The 26513-nt window shown below is 37.1% G+C and overlaps 2 protein-coding genes across 7 annotated transcripts in view; one reads left to right on the forward strand and one right to left on the reverse strand.

The window, feature by feature from the left end:
• LOC109032875 (bestrophin-4) overlaps positions 1–19392 on the forward strand; it is a 32864-nt gene extending 13472 nt beyond the window's left edge. For 2 of the 5 annotated variants that reach the window (XM_019045203.2, XM_019045204.2), the window contains exons 2-12: positions 896–1404; positions 5029–5139; positions 6361–6532; positions 7391–7520; positions 7845–8086; positions 8808–8948; positions 9572–9679; positions 10389–10616; positions 12583–12775; positions 14343–14372; positions 15962–19392. In XM_019045203.2, coding sequence (XP_018900748.2) covers positions 1334–1404; positions 5029–5139; positions 6361–6532; positions 7391–7520; positions 7845–8086; positions 8808–8948; positions 9572–9679; positions 10389–10616; positions 12583–12775; positions 14343–14372; positions 15962–16695 — 2160 coding nt within the window. In that variant the 5' untranslated portion in view covers positions 896–1333 and the 3' untranslated portion in view covers positions 16696–19392. The remainder of the gene's footprint in view (positions 1–895; positions 1405–5028; positions 5140–6360; positions 6533–7390; positions 7521–7844; positions 8087–8807; positions 8949–9571; positions 9680–10388; positions 10617–12582; positions 12776–14342; positions 14373–15961) is intronic. The other 3 variants (XM_019045205.2, XM_019045206.2, XM_019045209.2) reach the window with 3 other exon arrangements.
• Positions 19393–21128: 1736 nt separating this feature from the next.
• The window catches only part of sws (patatin like phospholipase domain containing sws), a 35568-nt gene continuing 30183 nt past the window's right edge, over positions 21129–26513 (reverse strand). For both annotated transcript variants that reach the window (XM_019045198.2, XM_019045196.2), the window contains exons 25-27: positions 26111–26294; positions 25530–25615; positions 21129–21358 (exon numbers count right to left, since the gene is read on the reverse strand). In XM_019045198.2, coding sequence (XP_018900743.2) covers positions 21299–21358; positions 25530–25615; positions 26111–26294 — 330 coding nt within the window. In that variant the 3' untranslated portion in view covers positions 21129–21298. The remainder of the gene's footprint in view (positions 21359–25529; positions 25616–26110; positions 26295–26513) is intronic.

Here is a 26513-nt window from a genome sequence, read left to right on the forward strand (position 1 = left end):
GTAATTCGAACGTTGCTAACTATGCCAATGAAGTAAACTATCACTGATTTTTATCGCGACCTTGTCAATTTTCCGAAAAATTCTTTGATACCTTTAATGTATTGAAACGTGACCGCTTATCGAGATGGCTTTGGTATCGGAGCATAATTTGTACCCAGAGTTTCCTTAAGCCTTTTTTAACGAGTTGTCCTTCGTTGGGATTTTTTCCTTTTACGGCTCATATGAAGTTTTTCCCTAGAATGTCAGTATAGATTTAAATCAATAGTTCCTCCTCCCATAGACGGCTGCATAATGTTTACTCGGTTTACTCGCATAGACGCACTGAAGTAATGTGCTTTTCCGTGATTTCATTTACTCATTTATTTTTTTTTTTTTTTTGAAGCGCACAATTGTACATTGTTGTATCTAAACCATAAGCTCTCAAGCCTTCTAAATTTTCATTTCTGGTATGTAACACTCAGTCCTAGAGTTCTACCGGGCAATTTTCATGATTGTTGCGGTTATCGATACTGCCGTGCGAAAAAAGAACGCTGTATGAACATTCGAGAGTTGCCAAATTTCCCCGGATAAAACATGTATTTTTGAGGAAAGTCATGCATATTTTTCCTTGAAATTTTCAGATATTTTAGATTAAATTGCGTTCAAAATTGTCTGAAAAATGTAAGGAAAAATATTCTCAATCCTCCCCATGAGTCCAAATTTTATTGAGAGAAATATAGCAACGTCTGAAGGCTCATACGGAGTTTTCTCCTAGCGCGGGAGGATAGGCAATCGTCTCTAGATGAGCCCGTTCTCTTCAGATTTTGGAAATATGGCCCAGGTTTTTGTATATTACACGGTAAAGTTGCGAATTTTTGTATAACCTCCCTATCATCTCTTTTTCTTTCTGTTTCAGACATGCGCAAGCTGAGGCTGAACTTTCGGGGGCCGAGAAAATTTCGGCCGCGGTGTCCTCGTCGGTGTGAAAATCCCTGCTGATAAAGCTGTGATCGGAACAATGGTGTCCCTTTTCCTGAAAATTTTAATCTCTCCCACAGTGCGGTCCTCTTATTCGTGATACATTTCCGTCCTCCCAGATTTTATCCCGATCCGACCGAACCCCGAAGCTTATCGTTAATCTCTAGTTAGCATCACTTTCGAGTGGAAGGTCCTCGGTTTTTCGGAGCGTGCTGTATTCGTTTTTCGTTATTTTTGTTCTGTTTTTGTTGTATATGTTTATGGCAATTAGAAATGTACTTCCTTTTAAAATTTTCGCGGCACACCCGAGGAGGACCCTGGGTCACGCGTCCCGAAATTTGATTATAGTTTCTCCGTCGCTGACTAAACTAGCGCGATGACCGTCACTTACACGGCCGAAGTAGCCACCTGCCGTGGTTTTGGCTGCTTTTTGAAGCTTCTCGTCAGGTGAGATCGCGTGAATAACTCGCTTTGTTCTATTTTAGATTTGAGTGCGTTTGCACTGTCCGTAAGTAGAGCATGTGCCTCTTCAGTGATGCCGCGCTATGGAAGAACGCCGTATGAACCTTCAGGCGTTGCCAAATTTCCTATCATAAAACGCGAATTTTCTGGTTAACTTATGAATATTTTCCGCCCAATTCTCAGATGATTTTGTTCGCGATTTCACCTAAAGATTCTGAAAATCTCAAGGAAAAATAGTCATAACTTCCCTCAAAAATAAACATTTTATCGGAGTAAATTTGGCAACTCTCGAATGTTCAAACGGCGTTTTTCCTTAGCACGGCATAGTGGCGGTCCCGCTCTGCGAGCCCAGGGTGTCTAGCGACCGGGAAAACCGGGAAAGTCAGGGAAAGTCAGGGAGATGAAATTGGTCAGGGAGAAGTCAGGGAAAGTCAGGGAAGAAAAACGCAAAACCGGGAGAGAAGCGAACCCCCGTCGAAGATCGCGATTTTTTGAATAACTTTACGGCGCTTCGATACTTAGCCGTGCAGCGCTGTCTCCTGGTCTGAGGTGCCATCTGAACCGTTAGTGCTGACGTAAATAAAGAGACAACATAGCGTAGTCTCTTTATTCTATGGTGCTGACTAGTGGTGCTCCCTCTCTCTATCGCTGTGTTGCGTCCGCGACGCCTCCTTTAGCGTCCGCGACACCTCTGGAAGTGTCCCCGACGCCTTTTGAAGCGTCCACGACGCCTTTTGAAGCGTCCACGACGCCTTTAAAGCGTCCGCGACGCCTCCTTCAGCGTCCGCGACACCTCTGGAAGTGTCCGCGACGCCTGTGCAAGCGTCCGCGACAAGTTTAAGCCATTCGCGACACGTTTTAGGCGTCCGTGACACCTCTTGAATTGTCCGCGACGCCTTTTGAAGCGTCCACGACGCCTTTAAAGCGTCCGCGACGCCTCCTTTAGCGTCCGCGACCCCTCCGGAAGTGTACTATTTCTTCCTCTATTTATTCAATTCCCGAAGTTGCAAATTTCTATAAAGTTTTTTGAAGTAACCAAAGATCAAGTTGATGTAATAGTGGAAGAAAGAAAAGAATCTTCTTTACGAGAGTCTCCGTTGACACCCAAAGACTGCAGAAAGGTTTTATTCTTGAATTGTAATCCATCGCTTTGAAGGGTGGGAAACATCGTACAGACTGAAAGCAAATCTTGGTAAAAGGTCATGAAAAGTCAGGGAGAAAGAAAATTCAATAGGTCAGGGAAAACCTTGAAAGTCAGGGAGAAGGAAAAGAAAAATTTGCTAGACACCCTGGAGCCGATTATTGAAGGTTTAAAACAGCCCGATAAGACATCGAATTGCGATATATTGCATGGTTAAGATAGAGCTATGTCTTGTGTCGGGCTGACACAGATTCAATAATCGGGCCGCTACAAGGGCTTCCAATAGCTTCTATAGCCGTCTACACAATTTCTTATAGCCTTTTATAGCCGATGGTGACTAAGCAACTCACAGCCAGGCGATATAGTGTATGCTAAACGTCACTAATTACGGATGCTAGGACTTAGTGAGTTTTTGGACCACTGCTCTCTTTTTGGGCCGTAGTATCTTGATTTATTTTGCGAGGAAAGCTCCGTACTTTTGATGGATGCCTGCCATTCCTAATATATTAGAGCGCCTTCAGTTTCGTATGATACTGTGCAATACCTCTGGTGTGAAATAGTTGCCTCAAGCGCCGTGGCACGCTGCGACGCGGCAGGCAGGTAGCCAGCGCGACACGCGCATTGGCGCCTACAAACCTAACAGGGATACTTCACGCGTTGCGCAATGCGTGAAGTATCCCTGTTAGGTTTGTAGGCGCCAGTGCGTCGCCGCTCCGTTTTGTGTTACGCTCTAATATTTAATCTGGCGGAGTCAGCGTTATTCAACTCATGATTTTGAAATGTTCTCACATCCTGTATGGATTATTCTCGTTTTAATTGATGAAAAAAAATATGTATTAAAGGAAAATATAACGTGTGTTTTGTAAATATTAAGGTGGTTCCATATCAAACTTAATGATTTCCAAAGCACACGAATTTCTACACAATTTCTTATAGCCTTTTATAATCGATGGCGAAAAAGCAACAGCCAGGCGATAGGAACTGTAGCCCGGCTGCATCATTTTTTATCGCCTCGTATAGCCCGGCCGCATGATTTTCTCTGCATTCTACAGCCAGCTATATGATTTTCTGTAGCCTTTTTTAGCCGGCTATAAGAATTCCTATGGTATTTTGAAACGCAGCTCTTATCGCCAATTTTTACCAGGGCAATGTCATTCTTGCACCCGATCACAATGATGCCTTGCCATTGCCAAGGAAGAACGTCGCATGAGCTTTCAAGCGTTGCCAAATTTTCTGTCGACAAATCATGGATTTTCGAGAAAATCTGTGAATAATTTTCTTCTGATTTGTTAAGGAATTTTCTTCGAAATATGATCTGATGTGCCTGACAATTTCAAGGAAAAATATTCGTAACTTTCTCAATAAATTTCTTAACATTTGAATGCTCGCTCATACGGCGTTTTTCCTTAGCGCGGCAGAATACAATGGCAACGTTTCTGAAAATATCCGTAACTAAAGAGTCGTGCATTATCATGGCGAAGATCCAATGCAGCAAAAAATACCTACGATGAGTAGTGATAAATGGGCTGTTAATTGTAAATATGTACCTACTTATTGTTAGTCCATTAATTGATGTGCAAAAACTATACAATTGAAAATTGTATTCTAGCTGTACAATACTTACGAAGCAGCTATAAATACCTATAGATTTTCGACCATCGATTAAAAATTATTTCAGAGTCCTATTTTCCTTTTGAACAACCAGTTATTTTTTCTAAATAAAAGGCCACTTCAGAATATGAATCAACGAAAGATGTAAGTTTGAGTCAGGTAGGCACCGGAGGAAGAAAAAGAATTTTGCAACTTAATAATTCAGAGAAAGATACAAAAACTGTAGAATTTTCTCGTAGTTGGATAAAAAATTACATTTGAGGGGCTTTAAGGACAAGTCGCATAAGTGCAGTTTTTGAAAAAAATTGAGATATTAATGATTTCAAGTAAAACTAGTCTAAATGCATATTCTGTGAAAAATTAGCTGCCTAATTCCAATTTTTAAGCATCAAAAAGTTAGTTTGAACTTTCTCTCCTCCATAAGGATCCTCGTAATTTTGAAACTTCAAACATGTAGGCATTTCTCAAAACAGCAAAAATTGCACTTACGTGTTTTGTTCTCCAAGCCCCTCCTTTATTCATGACTTATTATTTTATTAGGTAGCAAGCACTAAAGAAAGCCTTATAATAAAACAAAAAAAATCTCGGGTAAACGGCGGAAAAGTACGGAACTTTTGGAACTTTTACAAAAATCGCACTAGAATCCTGAAGCATTCACTCTCTTTGGTTGGGTTGGGAGCTATTTTCTAACAGTACAGTGTCACTGTTAATGGGTTCATTCGCGCGGCAAAATGTCTTCTTTTCATGTCAGAAGTCTCACTTTGCAGAATTTCAGTATAAGAGAGGCTGTTTTTTTTTCTATTGCATTTCTTTCAAAAATCTCATGACTATTTTTCTTTTCCTTTTCTTTTTTTCAGGTGGAAAGGCAGCATTTATAAACTGGTCTGGCCTGACTTAGTAGCGTTTTTAACGGCTTACTACGTTTTAAACCTAACGTATCGCTTTGCTCTTGATGAAGAACAAAAAAGGTAACCATTTATTTTATAAATTATGAATTTTTCTTTTATGATTGGGTTGTTCATATGACCGGTAATGCTCAAGGGGGAGCAGGGGCGTCTCAGCGTGCGTTACGGGTGCACTATAGAGAGAAGGGGAGCATTTAAAACTAAACTACGCAACCTAACGCTGAAATGGACGCGTAGCGCCAATTTTTCATAAATCTACGATGAAACATATTTGAACATCATTATGAATGAAACATATATATCACTGTCTGCAGTAGTCTGCCTTTTGGCAAAGCACTAATTTGAAAGAACATTTAAGGGGCTTGGAGGACAAGATGCAAAAGTGCAATTTTTGCTTTTTCGAGAAATATGTGTTCCAAGTTTCAAAATGATATGGATCCTAATGGCGGAAAGAAAGTTCAAACTGACTTTTTGATACTTAAAAATTGATATTTGGGAGAAAATTATTCATAATATTCGCCTTATGACTCGTTTTACTTGAAATTATGTACATCTTAATTTTTCAAAAACTGCACTTATGCGCCTTGTCCTCCAAGCGCCTCGTTGAATTTAAGAGCCCCGAGACTCACTAAGTATACCTCACAAGTTTCTCTAGTGTTACCAGTCTTATCATGATGATACTAAAAAAAGTGACAAATACCCCCAATAAGTATCTCACTGTTGCCGAAAGTCAGTCAGTGAAATTATTTAAAATTGTATGTTATCATCAGTTTCAGAATCGAAAAATTAAATTAAATTGACTCTCATGGAAATGAAGAGAATATGTATGACTTTAATCTGTGGCAAGACTAAAAATCGGTGTGGAATGATTAAAAACAGAGGGCTGATTGTTGAAATTGATAGACAAAGCTATAGCCAAAGAAGACAAAACAGATATGGAGGGATCCTATTGGTGAAAGCGGGTGGTTGGACTATCGACAAAGGAGGTAGGTAATAGACTAACCAACTGGAACCCAGGAGAGACCCTATAGTTAGTCTATCATTTTCTACCTTAGAGTATAGGAACCACTCATTTCAACCAATAGGATTGCTCCGTACTCCCTAAAGTCTTCTTTGTCTATAAATTTTAACAATCAACCTGCAGCAGTGTAATCGTTTCAACACTACGTTTTTACCAGAAAGTGAATACCTTTACTCAGTGAACTCTCGATTTATTCAGCTCATGGTGTACTAATTACTTCATTTGTATTCACAGTGGTTTATTTTTACATTTTATGTTTACAGGCTGTTTGAAAGTATCTCTGAATACTGTGAAACTTACAGTAACTTGATTCCGCTATCATTTGTGCTTGGTTTCTATATTTCTATTATTATGCAAAGATGGTGGGACCAATATCACAGCATACCATGGCCTGACCCAATAGCAGTTTTCGTCAGCTCACACATTCATGGCCAGGTAAATGACATTACTTTTTGAAAAAGACTTTTTTTTATCTCATTTGGGGTTAATTAGTTTTTAGAGTTTTCAAAAGCTGTCCTTGGTCATTTTTGTCTGTTGGTGGAGGCTTTGTGGACAGCACTTGCCTATTTGTTAAATTAACTCTGCGAAATATTGGCAAGGGCTATTGAATATAGTGAAATCATGTATTAATTTAGTCTCTTCGTTTCAAATTTTTACTTTAAAAAATTATTATTAAGTACATGAAAAAATGAAATGTCGTCATAACATTAGATAAATCTTTTTGTAATTAGTCTCATGCTTGAAATGAACTCAAGTTTGTATGTTGCCGTATTTTTGTTCATTAATTTTGAAAGCCATATTTTTAAGGGGCAATTTCACTATAGGTTTTGTCGCCTCATCAACGCTTTCCTCCCTCCCTTCTGCCCCCAAATAAAAATAATTGTTCATAAAATATCTACACAATTAAAAAAATAACTGGGGTCTTCAAAGATTTTTTTTCTTTTTACAAACCCCTCCATAAATTAGTTCGAACTAGGAAGATGCTTTCTTTTCCATTTTTAAATTAATCTTATCAAAGCAGATAAAACGATTTTCATGGTAGCCAAAAATCAAATTTCCCTTGGAACAAAAAATATCATGTCAACGAATTGTTCTCCCTGCATAATACCACCTCTTCTATTTCCATCATTATTGTCCTTGTTATAATAAGAAAAAAAGCTTGTTTTAAAAAAATTCAACCAATTGTACAATCTTCAATCTAGTTTTAGGAATATTATTGAAAGTGATCAAATTTCAATGCTAGTAAATTTTGGTGTTTACCAATCTAAATTTCTTTCTTTTGTCTGTCTTCAGGATGAAAGAGGAAGATTAATGCGACGTACCATCATGCGATATGTGTGTTTATGCCTTACAATGGTTTTTTCTATGATAAGTCCAAGGGTGAAGAAACGTTTCCCAACCTTGGAACATTTTGTTGATGCAGGTAATATCTACACCCCTAATCAAAACTTCAACACCACTCTAAACTGTTTTACAATTATTTGAGAAAAAATTTAACAAAATTTATTTTTGAATTCAAGATTCATGACATTCAGTGGAAGAATAAAAAATGAAAAAGCATCACACTGAGCCTGTTTATTTGAAGAAAATTGAGTGATTAACCTCTGGTAGATTTTCTTAATTGAGGTGAAGAGATCTCCAAAACTAGTACAACTTTCACCATCTTTTTAGATGCATCTAATAATTGAAGTTTTTTTCCAGCTGCCTCGTTTCTATTGATCTTTTTAAGCCATTATTTTGGTTTCAGGATTACTTCTTGATAATGAGAAAATCATAGTCAATGATTTAAATGAGAAATTTCCAAGACATTCCAAACAGTGGTTGCCAATTGTTTGGGCCGCCAGCATTGTGACACGCGCTAGGAAAGAAGGTAGAATACGAGATGATTTCTCAGCCAAAGCAATAATAGATGAATTAAATAAGTTCAGAGGCCAATGTGGTCTCCTCCTCAATTATGACACAATTAGTGTGCCTTTAGTTTATACGCAGGTAAGTTTATAATTTCGGATAGTTTCAGAAATTTTTACCCCAGAAAGGACTCCATCCATTTTGGAAATTTCAGTTTGCTTGCAAGCATTGTTCATACAATTTTGATGAGAGACTTTGTCTAGGGATGGTCGAAGTTGAACCCGGTTCCAGTGTCCTTTGTGTGGAAAACAAATTTCTTTTTTACCGCATCAATTATTCTTCTAATAGAGTTTTTGATCTCAGCTAAAGCTTACTATTTCATCAGTCATTATAATGCGGATGTTTATGCGGAAAAATCATTGTGCGCTCCAAAAAGGTTTAATCTTAAATAGCTTCACAAACTCATTTTAGATTGCTCAGCTTTAGCATTTTTAAAATTAAACATTATGACACTCTAAAACTAGAAGCACAATGCAATTCTGAATGGTGAAAGACGCATGGTATGATTGAAAACCTCTCTGTTGAATTGACTTAAAAATCAGCCAGCAAGGCTGGTGAGAAGGTAATCCAATCTGTCATGAAGTATCACGGATTTAAGTGTCAAACCATCGTCAAATGCCTCAAAATGATGTTTAAATCCTTGCATAGAGCCACAGCTTTTTTTTCTGCAAAAAGTCAGTCAGGTTTTTTGAAGTCCGTCCTTCTTTGGATTTTAGGCATCATTCGGGTTTTATAACATATTTTCATCCACCACTAATTTAGATCCTAACTTCAGTGTTTTTGTATTTCATCAATATTCCAGGTCGTTACATTGGCTGTGTATTCGTTTTTCATTACAAGTGTGATGGGTCGGCAGTGGTTAGAAATCACCGACAAAGATAATCCAATGAAAAATCACAACAATATAATTGATCTTTACTTTCCATTGTTCATCACCCTTCAGGTAATACTTCATCTTATTTGATCATAATTTATTTCTGTCTTTTTTGGTTCCTCTTCAACCAACAGAGAATATTAAGTAATCAACAAATGAATATGTGAAAAGAAATGACAAAGAAAACCTAAGGAAACGATTAGGGCAAGTTTTAGTTCTGAAAGCGAAACAGATCAGGAGTGGCAGAGGAAACATATCCATTGCCTGCTTTATTCAAAATTTTTACTGTAGTTTTATTTTTTCAGACATAAATGATTGAATGTCAATGCTTGACATTTTTCACTCAATAGTCGAGGCTGAATGAAGAGAAATTATTTTTCCAGAGATAACTTAAGAATGTCAATATTTGACTTTTTTAATTAATATTTTGTACAGAAATGAGTATAAAGTCCAAGAAATAATGTTTTTTTTTGTTTGCCTTTGATGGAATAAAATAAGAAGCAAAAAATTGCTACATTAGGAAGTGAGGAAAGTGGTTTTTTTTACTTTCATCATTAATATTTGCTCAATGTTAATATGGATAAAGTGATTTTTTCTTCTTGTCTAAAATTAATCTCAAGTTTGCAAAACACATTGGATTTTATATTTATTTAATTTTTGTTTTAGCTGAAAAGTTTCATTTTATTTTTCAGTTTTTCTTCTACATGGGATGGTTGAAAGTGGCTGAAAGTTTAATTAATCCTTTTGGTGAAGATGATGACGACTTTGAAGTAAATTGGATCGTCGATAGAAATGTCACTGTAAGTTCTCGTTACACTAGTGAAGCGTGCAGCATTGTGACTTTGATAACAACGCTTGAATGCAATTAATCTCGCGTAAGGGATGTCCAAGTTGTCTGGGAGAAAAATTGAAGGCATTTTAGCTGCATTTTTTTACAACAATGCAGGGCTTGCTAATCCTTCATAGGGCTATAATGCTCGTCAAGGAAGTGGTCTAGGGAAGGCATAAAATGGAGCTATAACATAGACAATCCTCCCTATTCCGACCTTATCTATCAGAGCATTTTTAAGGCTTGGAGTGATTGAGAGAAAACCAGCAGCACCATCATGCTTTTTGCATAATTTTATCAAAGACAAAGTCATTAAATTGCAAATCCCTGTGACCCATTCAATGTTTCAAAAGTAGCATTAACGATATCCACTTCAATTCTAACAATAATAAAAAAAAAAAAAAAAATTGGCAAATATTTCTGTTTGAACTTATTAAAGAACTTCTGCAGGTGGATAAAGAATAATTATGTAAAATTTCCTAGAATGATAATGATTGGTTTCATTTGTGAATTGTGACGGAAAGTTTGCGACTTCACGAACTGAAGCACAGGGTTTTTCCAGATTCATTATCCGTAATCTTCTTGTATTTACTTTCAGTAAAGCTTTTGATCATGGATCATTCTTAAGTTTAAGTTTTCATTTACCCTTACTCATGTTCTATCCATTATGTTCCTCACAGGTGTCATATTTGATTGTGGACGAAATGCACCACGAGCATCCAGAACTGATCCGTGATCAATATTGGGATGAAGTTTTCCCTACTGAGCTTCCTTATACCATTGCCACTGAACCATTCCGGGAAAAAGCCCCTCAACCTTCCACCACAAATATTGCGGTCACAGATGCTGAAGCAGAATATGCTGCACCATCATCTTTGAAAATTGATGAAATGAGCCTTAACGAGCAGGTAATGCCTACATAATAAAATTTATAAACTTGCAAATTGAATCAATATGCAATGCTCTGCAGAAAGCAGATGCTGACGGGGGTAGATTTTCCTGGAGTGTGAATTTTGTCAATTAGAGTTGAGTTTTTGACTGAGAACTTTGCTGAGTGTTCCCATGGAACCTGAAGAATTTGCAATCGCAAGGCATGCTTTGAACTAAAGTCTCTTCGAATTTATTATATTGAGGTGGGATTTTTATTATATTGAGGTGGGATTCAGGTACTAAAGTCAGCGGCAACCCTCTTGTTCCATAATCAGAACACTAATTTTAGTGAACTTGCAAAGGACTACGTGCAAAACGGGCCATTTGGGGCTAGGGGCCGATACCTTTGAGACTTGCCCTATTCATTCACCTAACAAAGCCCCATCTTTCTTCAAAGTTTCAAGCCCCCCAAAAATTTTGGGGAGACTCGGCGGGGGGTCAAAGTTAAAAACCGGCAAAATTTTCGCGAATTTATTACTCGAAAACCAAGAAGTTTTGGAAAACGCGGTTTAAACGAGCGCATTTAGCGTGACAAGAGCTTTCAGAAAATGTATAACATCATAGGGTTTTGTCAACTTCAGCTCGAGTTATCGCCTCCGAAGCGCCAGAAAACTCAAAAAAGACCCCTTATTTTTTCACGTTTGGGCCGATTTAAAAAAAGCCATTTTTTTATTTTGATGAAAAACTGATATGTTGTTCCTGACTCTCTGTAGCCCCTCTAGCTCTTTACCGCATGCTGGGGAAATGTTTTGGTCGCGAGTTATAAGAGCGGAATGGAGCGAAGGTCGGGAAAATCGGCTATTTTAAACTACGCGCGCGGCGTTGATCGGAGGGAAAACGTCCCCTCCCACTCAGTTCGGCGAATCACACTCCTCTGCCGACCTCGCATTGTTGCCACATGTCTCCTGATCCGTCGCCGCGCGCAGTTTAAAATAGCCGATTTTCCCGACCTTCGCTCCATTCCGCTCTTATAACTCGCGACCAAAACATTTCCCCAGCATGCGGTAAAGAGCTAGAAGGGCTACAGAGAGTCAGGAACAACATATCAGTTTTTCATCAAAATAAAAAAATGGCTTTTTTTTAAATCGGCCCAAACGTGAAAAAATAAGGGGTCTTTTTTGAGTGTTCTGGCGCTTCGGAGGCGATAACTCGAGCTGAAGTTGACAAAACCCTATGATGTTATACATTTCTGAAAGCTCTCGTCACGCTAAATGCGCTCGTTTAAACCGCGTTTTCCAAAACTTCTTGGTTTTCGAGTAATAAATTCGCGAAAATTTTGCCGGTTTTTAACTTTGACCCCCCGCCGAGTCTCCCCAAAATTTTTGGAGGGCTTGAAACTTTGAGGAAAGATGGGGCTTTGTTAGGTGAATGAATAGGGCAAGTCTTAAAGGTATCCTCCCCGAGCCCCAAATGGCCCGTTTTGCACGTAGTCCTTTTGGATTCAAAAAAAGAATCTCAAAGTTTGAAAACGAGCATTCTGCAATTTATGAAAATTTTACTATGTCAGAACAACACTTGCTTGTGCAACAAAGTTTTAGGTTTTTTTGGCTCTACTGCAAAATTTAGCCTCTTCAAAACACCGCCTTCTTGCAGTTGCTACCTCAGAGTAAGTGGCAAGCTGTTCAATTTTTTTGTTCCAACAGAAGAAATAAAATTACATTTTAATTTTGACAATTTTGAACTCCAAACATTGTAGATAAATCTGTAGACTGCTTCTTTTTAATACTATGATTTCTCAATAGTCTACTTCAAATTGTTTAAACTCCAGTTAAATTTCATATTACTGGAGATCTTTTGTGTCATTTTGTTCATAAAACACTTTTCCAGGCAGTGACACGATAATCTCGCTTTCAATGTTTTGGACACTGAGGTCGTTTTGTGTGAGCAGCCTCAAATTATCATATTTTTCTTGTTTTAATGGAAATATTATTGTATTTTATTTAGGGAGATGAAGGAATAACATTTTCAGCTGGCCGGCGTAGTGCAAGTAGAGCGAGTCGTGCAGACCGAACAATGTCTGCTGGTTCTTCCAACAGTTTGGCTAGTTCACTTCATCGGGTGGGCTCAATTGCTTCAGTCATTCGCCGTAAGTTTTCACGGGATCCGATCACTGTGTCCGTGGATGGTGCTTGTTCTTGTAAGTGTCTCACGCTGCCATGCTTTTGTATTCTACTGTCTTGTCATTGGTAATTGTGTACAGCGTAAGCTTCAATGCCACATGCTTATCACCTTAATTCAATCTATATTTTTAATGATAGGCGACAGTTCTCAGAATCACATTAAATAATCAATAATGCTTATGTGATTAAAATTACTCTCTGAGATAGAATTCAACCAGAGCAATAATCATCAATTCTCAAGTGCTCTATTACTGACTGATAAGTAGAAAATAATAAACAGAAAAAGTGAACATGAGAAATTAAACTGCAAAACTATGTAGCAGGATTTTAGAAAAATGCTTGATCCACACCATCCTAAGGGGAAAACAAGGCCAAAAAAGTAATAATTGTTTTTATTTTTATACTATTTTGGCCTTGTTTTTTCCTTAAGATAGTGTGAACCTTCCATTATACTATGATCCTGCTTCGCTGATGGTAAAAACACAATTTTCTACTGAAGGCTAATGATTAAAATCTTAGTTTTATCAGAGTTATCTTTGTCTATAACTTCAACAATTGATTTTCATGTTTTCATCATTTTTTTTTTTAGTCTATACTAACTATAAACTGCACTGCACTTGCTGCACAATTTTAACTAGTTTAACAATTTTAACTAGTCCTTTCCCCTTATCCTGCAGTGAAACCTTAAGTTTCAGGTATTTAAATAGATCCGAAACACTGACCAAACCTTACAATCCGGTACTTTCGTCAGCGTGATGAGCTAGAATAAAGAGTTATCTTGGAAATTTCCCTACAGCCAACAGTTTACTGCATGCTCGCTACAATTTTCGGATTGTGAGATCATGATTTTCTTAAACCCTTCTTAAACTCCTCTTGTAAAGTGCAAATTCCACTTTTCAGTAATTATGTTTCATCAGTATGCTCATTTTGTAGAACGTCAGTAATGTTTCAATTCAGAAGTGAAGATTTGGCCTTATTCACATTTTGATGCATAAACATCCAAATTTTAAAATTGCTGTCAAACCAGCTTTCTTTGAAACTGGAAACTCCTGTATAGTTTGTTTTTCATTTTTGTTCATGCTTGGTTTTGTAAATAATTATCAACTCAAGGTTTTACTGCATTGTCCGTTTTATTCTGATACTGCTTTTCACTTGCAATTTCGAAGTGGATTTGTCTTTTGGTCGAGGGTGTATTCTGTGGCATTTGTGAACCTAGAAAATAGCAGAGGCATATTGTTGAAGTTGTGTCTCAATTAAAATTAGCTCTGTATTCATATGTTGGATAATGTTTTCTACCATTAGTTCAAGTCTATTATTGAGGGAATTCTCCCTCTGCCACAATATTAAGCAGGCAAAAAGTATGAGAGATTTAATTTTATGGTTAAACAAATTTAGCCGCCCCCTTTTCTGGAAATAGATTGATCGTTTTATTCACTATCCTCGGTATATTTAGGAGGCATAGCAATAATAGTTTAAACATATGCTACAAGACAAATCCATATGCCGAAATTATCTTCTATCATAGTGTAGAAAAAAAAAAACCAAGAATCCATTTTAATTTTCTGTCTTTTTTTTCCTTCCCAGCTTTTTTGAAACCTGGTAAGTTCGCAATAGGTAATGGAACTTTTCTCCTTTTTCCATAATTTTAGTATTTATTCCAATGCAGACTGTGGACTAAATTTCCAATAGATCTCCTAAAATAAATAAATTAAGAAATCAGACAAAGTTTTTCTCATTTTCGATGGAAAAGAGCTAATTTTTACATTTTTCATAGTCTATTATGGTTCAAGTGAGCTCAAAGTTTTGTCGAAAATGAAAAAGAATCGTTATAGATTATAATGAATGGTCTATTGATGGAAATAATTTGTATAACAGAAAAGATCAGTCGTAAGTCTTAATTGGCAGAATTTTTATGTGAGCCTAAAGAAAACCCTCAAAAGGGGGGCCTCAAATTTTAATATTTCACTTACTCTATTTTCTGAACGGTGTCTGCTATTATGTCATAATTTTTTATTAAGTACAGATCTAACAAAGCTCAACTTTATTATCACTGTGAAATTGACTAATTGTCTCCTGGAGTCAGAAAGTTGTTCATAAGCTAAATCGGACATTATGCCTTGCAGAGAATCCTGTTAAAATGAATTCAACAACTTTTTTGATAAGTAATATACCCACCTATGAATGACACCAGCTTTTTGTAATTGCTTGCACCTGCGTTATCTGAGCTTTGTAAAATAGTTTGCTCAAACTTACCACCGCGCATAAACTGTGTATAATAGTCCAGATGTGATTGCCTTATTTTTCTCCTTCCTCTAATAGTGTCCAATATTCGTATTTTCGCAATATGTAGTTCAAAAATTGAAGAGACTATTACGTACTTTCAATTTCATAGTAGTAAATCAGTCTCAGTTCACATAAGTTCATTTTTAGTGTACTTTTCAAAATTTACAGCACAGGAAAAATTATTTGAATAGTGTCCTCACCTTATGCAGTAAGGAGCGCTGGAAAATAAGTGGAATTACATTAAGTGTTGTTTCAACTACGCAAGTGCTTGTTTTTTTGAGCCAGAAAAAAAATTTGCCATCAGAACTTGATGTTGCAACACCTCTTAGATAATTTTATACTCAGATAAGGCCTGGTAGATAATTTTATACTCGGATAAGGCCTGCTATGTTTTACCCTGCCCTTTTTCTATACCTTTTGTATTCATAGTCGTTCCTTAAGAGTTCCTGTCCGTAGGAGGCCCCAAATGATTTACATTGTGATTAAAGGAGGTTCAAAGAGATCCTTAGTATAGCACTATAAAGAAGGCAATTCATGCAAACCTTGAGTAAAACTTAGCAGTATAACTTTGAATATGGATCCTTGGAAGTGACGTCAATGCTTCACCACTACAAAAAACACAAAATATGAAATAAAATATATTGTGAGTTTTGTAAATTTTAAGGTTGATTCGCACCTACCTTAAAGTTTATCAAAATCAAATAATGTTTTCTTGCATATTTTTTACTTTTTGCAGTAGTAAATTATTGTCCTTTTTTCGATGCCTTGTCAAGGATATCCTTGAGCCCTCCGTAATCACAATGTAAACCATGTAGGGCCTCGTAAGGAAAGGAAAATGATGTTAAAAGAACGATCATGAATACAACCCCAAGTGTGATCTTAACTTGAGAGCTTTAAAATGTAATTTTCTTGCTTTCTAGATGGCAGTGCCAATGATGGGAAAGTCGGCATCAGTAACAGCACTGATAGCTTGACAGTAAAGTATGTCCCAGGAGGGAGTATGCGCATTTCTGATCAAGTTATCGAAGAAGTTGACGAGCAGCTAACAATCACTTCGTCCGGACGCCAAGAGCCTAGACCGAGCGTCCTGTCCATTTTTCCACCTACCCCTGCCTCTGCTCCTGTTCCTGTGCCACCCGGCCGCCAACAGCACACGCCTCTAATCTCACGGTCAGTGCCAACCTCAGCTATCGCTCCAGCTAACCCGTGTCACTCGCCCGCTACATCAAATGTCACCTATACTGAAATACTATCCGCCAGAAGTGGGCTCGTGGGTAGTGATGCCTTTTCAGGTCTTGGCAGTGGTAGTATCATCCATGGCGATGCAGTCGATAAGATAAGTATAGGCTCCACGACGAGCATCTCATCGGACGATGACTTCGAGCGGCTGAAAGCGAAACGGCAAAGAGAAAAAATTCAAAGGAACTACGCTCGCTCAATTTCAGGTGCCAATGATGTGTTCAGCGTCGATCAGAATGAAGCAGAAGCACTTCTTTTAGATATAAGTGCGAATTCTCGCACTGGTCTCTTACCACGTTCAAGAGCACCTAGTGTCGTTAGTCAAGACGTCAAAGATCCTACTCAGGATTCTAATCCCAATGATCAGACTCAAAATGGTGATAGTGAGACTAATAATTCTAATGCTCCCCTGTGATCTCTTTTTCATTTCAAGATAATATGCCTTCCAGTCACTTTGATAAAGTTCCAATTTTCCTGCTCTGGAGACTGGTTATCGTACAATTTTTATTCAATCCATTCATCTCAGAGTCACTGCAAGTATTAACATAAGTGGGATGTTGGTTCTTTTACTGAACCAACAACGGAAATGCATTAATCCTTCTAGAAGATTTGAAATGATTGAATATAGAGATGTAAAGCTCTATGAAAACCACCATTATTGTTTTGCAGTTTTTCATACAAGTGAATAAGTATGTAAAAAACAAAACAGGAATCCCATAATGTAAACAAGTATGTATAAGAATCAGACATGGTGGAATTTGATCCCCTCAGTCATTCAGGTGTAGGCCAGTGACGTGGTGTGCATTGTGATATATTGATTGATTTGCCATTTAAACCTATGGAAAAAGATCGATTATTACGGCACTCATTACGAACATTATCCTGTTAATCGATCCTTTTCCATAGGTTTAAATGGCAGATCAATCGATTTATCGCAAAGCACGCCACGTCACTGATATAGGCTGTGCAATTCTGATGGAACCAGAACTTCCCTAGAATTCAGGAAAGAAAAAAATAGGGAAAGAATTTCTACATAAAGAAATGGACTGTGATTAAAAACCAACTACCTACTACAGGACAAAAAACAAAAATATTTCAATTCTTTGTAATGAATTCTATTAAAGGAATGTTATCCAATGTGCAATTATAACTTCAAACAGATGAAGACTATTGTATTGGAAGAGGATTATAGTTTACCATAAGGAACCACTATTTCTGGCTCATCTGTAAAAAACACTTATCTGCATGGGAAAACTAATGGCACGTATGTTGTTTCTAAAAAAAAGCCCAGAATTGTACTTAGTTTTTTATTGCAAAATGTAGCCCAGTTGGCATCATCTATTGTAATTGAAGGGGTCAAAACCAGAAAATAAAGAACAAAAAGCTAGAACTCAATGACCAGGTACATTTTCTTAAAACTTGAACTGTGTGTCACTTAATGAAATTAAAATGAACGAGAGGTGGAGTGAGATTTCAGGTCACAACTGCAGAACTAAATTTTCACCCTGTTAACAGGATTTTCAAAAACTCTAAATTGACCAAGCAACGTCAAGTCCTATTTTTCTCTTCCATAGATTCTTTTTCCTTTTAATTTTGTTTCATTGACCCCTACAGTTGTACATTATGCACATTGTACACTAATGTAGTTGTGTTTTGATGAAGAATATAGCCCTAGGCAGAAGATCATTTCAGTCATTCCAGCATTGGCAGTAACTGCAGGATTTAACTTAGGTATGTTTTAAATAAGGTAAAGATTTTAGACAATCAATTTTTTCTCCCAATTTGGAGTAAATATGTATTTCTTAATTTAAGCTTTAATTTTCCATGCTAGTGCTTTAATAAGTTTATGGACTATGTAATTGGAGAGGGGGGGGGGGGGCTGTTACTCCAAGAGTGTATGAAAAGGTGCTAACCAAAACTCTTCTCTATTAGTTCAATTGGAAATCATTCTTCCATCACATCTATTACTGCCAATATTTGTGCTTTACAGCTTCCGTGCATTCATGATGATTATGAATTATCTTATTCTTTGTCTCCCAAGTTTCTTTTCATACCCTCATACTTCTCTTCTCTGAAGTACCACTCGATTTTTCAATTTCAAAATTGAATTATTAGAGAATTTATCTTTCGCCGCACAACGCAGTAATCCTGCATTTCGATTAATTTAATTTGACTGTCCCAAGGAAAAAGAACTTAGGTTCATGGAAACAAAATTTTCAGTGGATCAGTTTGTCGAGATGAGTTGGAAAATGAGATTTTCCGATTTTGAGCTCATTTTTTTACCATCAGAGCATGTAAAATTGAATTGAAATATGACAATTTTCTGCTTCGTTTATCACAGAATAGAATTCCATATAGCTTTTCCTCCAAATTTGAACTGCGAATTTAAAACTTCCATAACTTTGGTTAAGTTTGACAGTATTGTGTTTTTTTGTCTCAAAATTTTCCATGAATATTTTGAGCTTATGTAACATAAACCGTTTGAGTTTTTGTAGAAAAAATTCCCTTTCCTCATGGACAGTCAAATTTACAGGATAGTTACATGATGTCACATTTTCTGAGCACGTTTAAAAGAAAGTGCCTATTTTCAATGTCGAATAATTTAACCCTGAATTAAAACAAATCCTCTTCGCACACTTCTGGATTTTCGTCCAGATCATCATTTCCATTCCCATTCAACTATTTGAGGCCGTGCCTAAAAGTTATTATTGCTGTGGTATTGATCTGTGTTATGCTCAAGGCCTTATCATTATTGTTTGTCTGTTTTCTTACGTTGTTAGCTTACTTTGTAACTTTTTTCCAAACTTGATTTTTTATATGGCTCACCATTAATTTTTTAAGAGCATATTGTAAGCCGAAAAAGCTTTAAAATCTAACAGTCTGCTCTGGTTTTTACATGAATCTTTGTTGACCTAGTAGGAGGCAACTTCAACAAAAAATAATGACTGAAGCAACTCACAATTTGTTCCTTTGTATTTTTATTGCACTGACTTTTAGTGTTTGTAAATAGTTACTTCTACCAGTTAAATATAATTTTGTATAAAGTAGACAGATATGTACACATACTTATGTGCTTTCAATTAAATTAATTTTATTTTACATCCAGATGAAATCCTCTTAATTTTTCACCCAGGACTCCAATGAATATGCTAGATGGCATGACTAATGTTAAACCAAAAATAAAAATTACGACCGAGACATTAGACGCAAAAAGGGCTCTCATAGTAAAACCAAGTTTTAAAAAACATATTTAAAGTTTTCAAAACGAAACAACTCAGAGATGAATTGGTATTTTGAGACAAATTCTGTCAGTAGTTTTGACCTGTAATCCCTTAGAAGAGGGAAAGGCTTGAAATTGAGAAAGTTTTATCAATGTGCTGTTTAAAAAAGCATAAATGGATGTGTCCTGACTTCTGAGGGCCTTTTGTTCATAGAACAGCAATTTGAGCCAATTTAATCCCTCTTAAATAGTACTTTTGAAGGCAAATAGAATGTTAAATAGTTAATGAAATTCGTGAAATATGCCGTTCAAGATGTTTCAAGACCAACCTAACCAGCTGTCTCTATACGCCTCAATTCTGCCTTTCCACAGCGCATTTTTTTGTTGGCATTTTTCATAGAATTATTTGATCATGCCCGAATTTGGTACATTTGTCTTTCAGGGTATGCTCAATTGGACGTACTTATGCTCAAAGAAACTATGTTGCACGCAAACTGGACGCACATTGTTCATATCATCATGAATACGCCCAATCGATAAAACAGTTCTCTGCAGAGAGGCACCGTGGGTAACTTTTTGCAGGCAATGCCTCAATTACAAAATAATTGAATGATAAAATGCATGATTGTTCCTGATTAATTTATTTTTGAAAATTTAAATTGCGTCTATAAGGCCCCAAATCCTACTAGGGCATGCAGGGAATATGAAAGTAGATCCCAAATTCAAGGGTACAGAGAAATTTGGTCAAGTTTGCTTTTCAAACGACAGTTTAAGAAATATTTGCTGTTTTAAGGGGCATAGATAAATAGATCCGTTTTCACGGCATTGAAAAATCGAAGTTCAAAAATTTAAATTGAGGCCACGGGATCCCTGACCTCATGGCCTCATGGACTTGAGGGGGGTTGCAAAAGTACATCCAGACATTCAGGAGGGCTGGAAAATTTGCTTTGTTTTGCTCTTCGACCGACGATTTAGGAGATATTTACATTTTTCAGTAGCAAAAGTGGAGCCATTTCAATGTCTAGAAAAATTTCCAATCATAACATTTGCAGGAAAATTGACGCTCAGTTTACAGAACAAAAAAAACAAAATTGTTTAGATTGTAATTAACTAACAAAGTACATTCATAGTTTCCTGAAACTTTTTAAGCCTTTGATTTGTTTTGGTGACAAATTGGCTGGAGTACATTTTCACTTGTATTGCTGATTGTAAGCAGAAATAATGTCATACAAGTGACCGTATTTCTATCAAGTGGACCTAAGCGCCATAGGGTGAGGAAGGTAGAGGAGGGCCTGGATTGGCGGCGGAATCAGGCGTCTGGCTTATTCCGTCCTATACACGCAATGCTTTTCCATGGCGCTTAGGTCCGTTTGACAGAACGCGCTATCCAGGATTCTAAATTCCTCAAAAGGAACTCAACGGAAACGCTTACTTCCGTTTGATAGAAATACGTCCAAGTAATCATACATAGTTAGATTATATTACAGGAATCATGCCGCATTAAGAAGCTTGAGCTGTAAGGGTTGTTCCTCCTTAATTTTAACATCAGCGTAGGGCTGAAGGGATAATAAGTTATATGGTATGGTAATAGGTGTAATAGGTTCATTAATTGAAGACTTTCTCCAAGATAGATTTTAGAAAATATATATTACAGCAACATTATACAAACTCAATATAAAACAAATTACACAAAATAAGTGGTATCTTCAAAAATGACTTAAAGTAATCATTAATCAGTTCCTTCAACGGTAGGTAGGTACAATTAAATTAGAGTAACTTTGGCAATTAGGAGGAGACTTCATTCCATCTCCTCTGTTTCAGAAGAAACCGATCTTGTGCCTCGATCCGGAAATTTCATCTGAAAGCAGATCCAAAAAATGGAAGGTGAGAACAAAGAAAACATTAAAAGACAAACGTCAGAACAGAGAACAAGCAATTATTCATAATGCAGAAAAAACAACACACACTAGTAGTCTCTGCGTTTCTGACATATTTTACGGGCTGTTAAAAATTATATTACGCAGTCAGTGGGTACCTAAAAGGAGTTAAGCTAAACAGTCTGGGCTTAAACACTGCAAGAGTCGTTACCATTTGTACATGAAAAGAAAGAAGAGGATTAATGAGAGAGAAAAAGACTTTGCAAATACTATTCAGAAAACGAAGGGATGTTGCATTCCTGGAACACTGAAGATCAACGCAACAACTCTCGAATGTTGATAAGAATGCTTCCACTTTGATCATAACTTCCTCACAACATAAAATTAAACGCAGGAGTGTTGAAATAAATATTTGAGTGATGCTACGCAGATTTTCAGCATCCTTTCTTTGCCCGCGTATTTGCAAGCCTTTCTCTTTTTGTGTAGTTAGGAAATTTAGTAATCATAGCAACATAGCAAAGTACTTGACTCCTGTTAACAAAATTCTATTCTATGGATAGAAAATAATACTGATCTAACTGCATGTTCCTGGAAAATTTTTTCTCTTTGACCTCCTTTGATGTCTGCATCAGGAGGGAGTTTATTATGAAAGGTGAACATAGTTGGTTTACTTCAATCGGAAGCAATATTCTAATCTCAATGAGCACCATACTCAAAATACGCCTAAAAATTAGGTAGCTAGTTAGGCAAGCCATTTGAAAATAAAGGCAAATGGTCCATTGAGGTCCCTAAAAAATTGGCGAAGCTCTGATTTCTGTTACATCCTTTCTTCTTGCATAAGAGCCTCACAAAAAATTGCCCAAAATTAAATAAAATTTAAATGGAAGCTTAAGACAGACACAGCATTCAGGGAAAAATTGAGGATACATAGAAATGATTCTTAAAACATACTTAGGGGGGCAAAATACTACCAATGTAAGCCAATTTTTGATAAGGGGTCTTGGTTTTCCAATTCAAGGGTATCCCGGGATAAGCATGTCAAAATGCCCTTGTGAACGGATTTTTATTTTAACCATTTTAAGTCATCAAGGGTGTCCTAAAACTTAGGTTTTGGGGAATTTTAGCCCCCCAACCCCCTCCGCCCCCCCTCAGACCCCCAAAAACCGCTTTTTGGGGCTATTTTTGACTATGCTAACGTCTTTTCCTCATAACTTTCGTAATTTTCGATAGAATTGAACCAAAATTTGTCAGAATCTACATCAATCAGCTTAGTTTCTGTAGAAAAAAATTCATTATCATCGGATAATATTTTAGCTTCTAAAAAAATTCGTAAAATTTTAAAAAAAAATCATTTTTTTCCTTTTTTCGCGCTAGGTGACGTATGGAAACGAGGACACAAACAAAAATTGTCTCTCTTCTTAAGTTATACATCCAATAAGACACAGAAAAAATTTCGTGTTGATCGGAGTGGTGCGCCATACTTAAAAACGCAATTTTCTAACCTCAAAACGGCCAAAATTCCACCATAGCCTCCTTTGATGACTAGGCGTGGAGAAATATGTAAAGAGAAACATCCGGTTTTATCGTCTCACCTCTTAAGTGACCCACTTAAGTACCTTGAGCCAAAATTTCGAGTTGATCAGAGTGGTGCGCAACACCCAAGCACGCAATTTTCTAACCTCAAAACGCCGAAATTGCCCATTTCGGCACCTATTATCACTCCGCGTGAAAAAATAAGAAGAGGGACATCCGGTTTTATCGTCTCACCTCTTAAGTGATCCATTTAAGTACCTTGAGCCAAAATTTCGAGTTGATCAGAGTGGTGCGCAACACCCAAACACGCAATTTTCTAACCTCAAAACGGCAAAATTGCCCATTTCGGCTGATTCGGCACCCATTATCATTCCGTGTCCAAAAATAAGAAGAGGGACATCTGATATTATTGTCCTACCTCATAAATTAGACACTTAAGTACATTTAGTCGAAATTTCGTGTCGATCAGAGTGGTGCGCAACACCCAAGCACGCAATTTTCTAACCTCAAAAACGGCCAAATTGCCCATTTCGGCTGATTTCGGCACCCATTATCATTCCGTGTCAAAAAATAAGAAGAGGGACATCCGATATTATTGTCCTACCTCATAAATTGGACACTTAAGTACATTTAGTCGAAATTTCGTGTCGATCATAGTGGTGCGCGATACCAGAACACGCCGTTTTCTAACCTGAAACCTCCCAACATTCCCATTTTGGCATTCATTATGATTTTATGTACGCGACGAGCCCGCTTGAAAAGTGCATGATGCACATTTCAAAGTTCATTTTGGCACCCCACCGCGTAGCAGACCCGATCACTCAGCGAAACCTCTGAACTCCCAGGAATTATATGACAGTAGGGAGGCTCGCTCATCCCCCACGTAGAAGCGTTCCCTCCTCCAAACTTCAATAATACGTAGTAGGTGCACTGAGTACTGGCAAATGCTAGTAAATAAATTAACAAGAAAACGGCGTGTTCGGGTGTTGCGCACCACTCTGATCGACACGAAATTTCGACTAAATGTACTTAAGTGTCCAATTTATGAGGTAGGACAATAATATCGGATGTCCCTCTTCTTATTTTTTGACACGGAATGATAATGGGTGCCGAAATCAGCCGAAATGGGCAATTTTGCCGTTTTGAGGTTAGAAAATTGCGTGCTTGGGTGTTGCGCACCACTCTGATCGACACGAAATTTCGACTAAATGTACTTAAGTGTCTAATTTATGAGGTAGGACAATAATATCGGATGTCCCTCTTCTTATTTTTTGACACGGATGATAATGGGTGCGAAATCAGCCGAAATGGGCAATTTGCCGTTTTGAGGTTAGAAAATTGCGTGCTTGGGTGTTGCGCACCACTCTGATCGACACGAAATTTCGACTAAATGTACTTAAGTGTCTAATTTATGAGGTAGGACAATAATATCGGATGTCCCTCTTCTTATTTTTGACACGGAATGATAATGGGTGCCGAAATGGGCAATTTTGCCGTTTTGAGGTTAGAAAATTGCGTGTTTGGGTGTTGCGCACCACTCTGATCAACTCGAAATTTTGGCTCAAGGTACTTAAATGGATCACTTAAGAGGTGAGACGATAAAACCGGATGTCCCTCTTCTTATTTTTTCACGCGGAGTGATAATAGGTGCCGAAATGGGCAATTTCGGCGTTTTGAGGTTAGAAAATTGCGTGCTTGGGTGTTGCGCACCACTCTGATCAACTCGAAATTTTGGCTCAAGGTACTTAAGTGGGTCACTTAAGAGGTGAGACGATAAAACCGGATGTTTCTCTTTACATATTTCTCCACGCCTAGTCATCAAAGGAGGCTATGGTGGAATTTTGGCCGTTTTGAGGTTAGAAAATTGCGTTTTTAAGTATGGCGCACCACTCCGATCAACACGAAATTTTTTCTGTGTCTTATTGGATGTATAACTTAAGAAGAGAGACAATTTTTGTTTGTGTCCTCGTTTCCATACGTCACCTAGCGCGAAAAAAGGAAAAAAAATGATTTTTTTTTAAAAATTTTACGAATTTTTTTAGAAGCTAAAATATTATCCGATGATAATGAATTTTTTTCTACAGAAACTAAGCTGATTGATGTAGATTCTGACAAATTTTGGTTCAATTCTATCGAAAATTACGAAAGTTATGAGGAAAAGACGTTAGCATAGTCAAAAATAGCCCCAAAAAGCGGTTTTTGGGGGTCTGAGGGGGGGCGGAGGGGGTTGGGGGGCTAAAATTCCCCAAAACCTAAGTTTTAGGACACCCTTGATGACTTAAAATGGTTAAAATAAAAATCCGTTCACAAGGGCATTTTGACATGCTTATATTACACAAGTTACGCAAAATGATTCTGATGCATTTCTTCGACCATTCCTATACTCATATCAAATTTTTCCCTGAATGCGGAGTGTTTATAAGCCGTATTAGAACCTTGGCTCGATGGCTGAATTATTGAGAGTCTGGAAACAGGCAAAAAAATCCTCTTTTAAGGATGGCTCTTTTCCGCCTCATTATCGAAAATCTTTGTGTTTCCTAAGGAACTTGCCGAAATGGCTTCTGAAATTTTTAGATAAGGTTAGGTTACTAATCTTGATGGAAAAGTGATGAGACTCACATCTGAAACGCTGTGAGCAGGTTCTGAATGGTAGCCACCTTCGTGGTCATCATCTTCATACTCGGAGGATGTGGAGGATGAAAGTTCTGAAAAATAAGAAATGTAATTATAAGATCGCTATTTCTCTTTTCTTTTGAAGTTTAGTTTGTCCTTCACAAGGTTTATTACAAGTCTAAAAAACCTTTGCCCAAGTCATTTCTGTTGTTTAATCACCTTACATTTTGATTTGCAAGTCTTTTTTTCTTCAAAAAACTATCCTACAAATCTTGAAAGCAGTAAAAAAAGTGTTATCTTTAAGATACCATATTCCAGGGACCTTTTTTCAATTTTCTATTTTTTCATTTTTATTTTTAAATTCATTTTGGACCAAAGAGGCTCGTAAAAATCTTGGTAGATTTATAATGAGATTCTGTGGCGTATCTATCGACATTATACCGATAGGTTCAACCCTTCATGCGGGATCGTAATTGAGGAGTTGGGTGCAAAAGGGGCATTTCTTGAAAAACCTTGTTTCGAAATATGAGCGATTAAAAGTTTGAATGAAAAAAAAAATGGAATTTTAGAAATGATTATTAATATACCTTCGTAAGACATTGTTTTGAACGAGCACACCATTTCAGCGAGATCAGTGAAAGTGTAGTTTTGATATTGAGGAACAGATCTATCTCTTTTGATTAAGTTTTTCTCAGAGTACTTCAAGAAAGGCGGGGGACCGCCTTTCATTAGTCCAGCAAAGTAAGTTTTTCCATGATGATATCCAACATCCTATAAAGTGAATGCCAGGAGGTGAGACACAATTGACAAATGAAGTAAATTTCAGAGAAAGAGTTCATTCAAAAAGGAAATACATCAATAAAATGGACGGATTGAATCAAAACAAGCCTAACTCCAAATGATGTTGCAGAATCTTCTCTCATTTCATATTTTTTTACAGAGCATCAAGGAAAATTCGAATAAGAAATTTTTAGCGTATATATTTGTTGT

The sequence above is a fragment of the Bemisia tabaci genome, chromosome 2 (assembly GCF_918797505.1).
Source record: "Bemisia tabaci chromosome 2, PGI_BMITA_v3".
NCBI classification, from domain to species: domain Eukaryota; kingdom Metazoa; phylum Arthropoda; class Insecta; order Hemiptera; family Aleyrodidae; genus Bemisia; species Bemisia tabaci.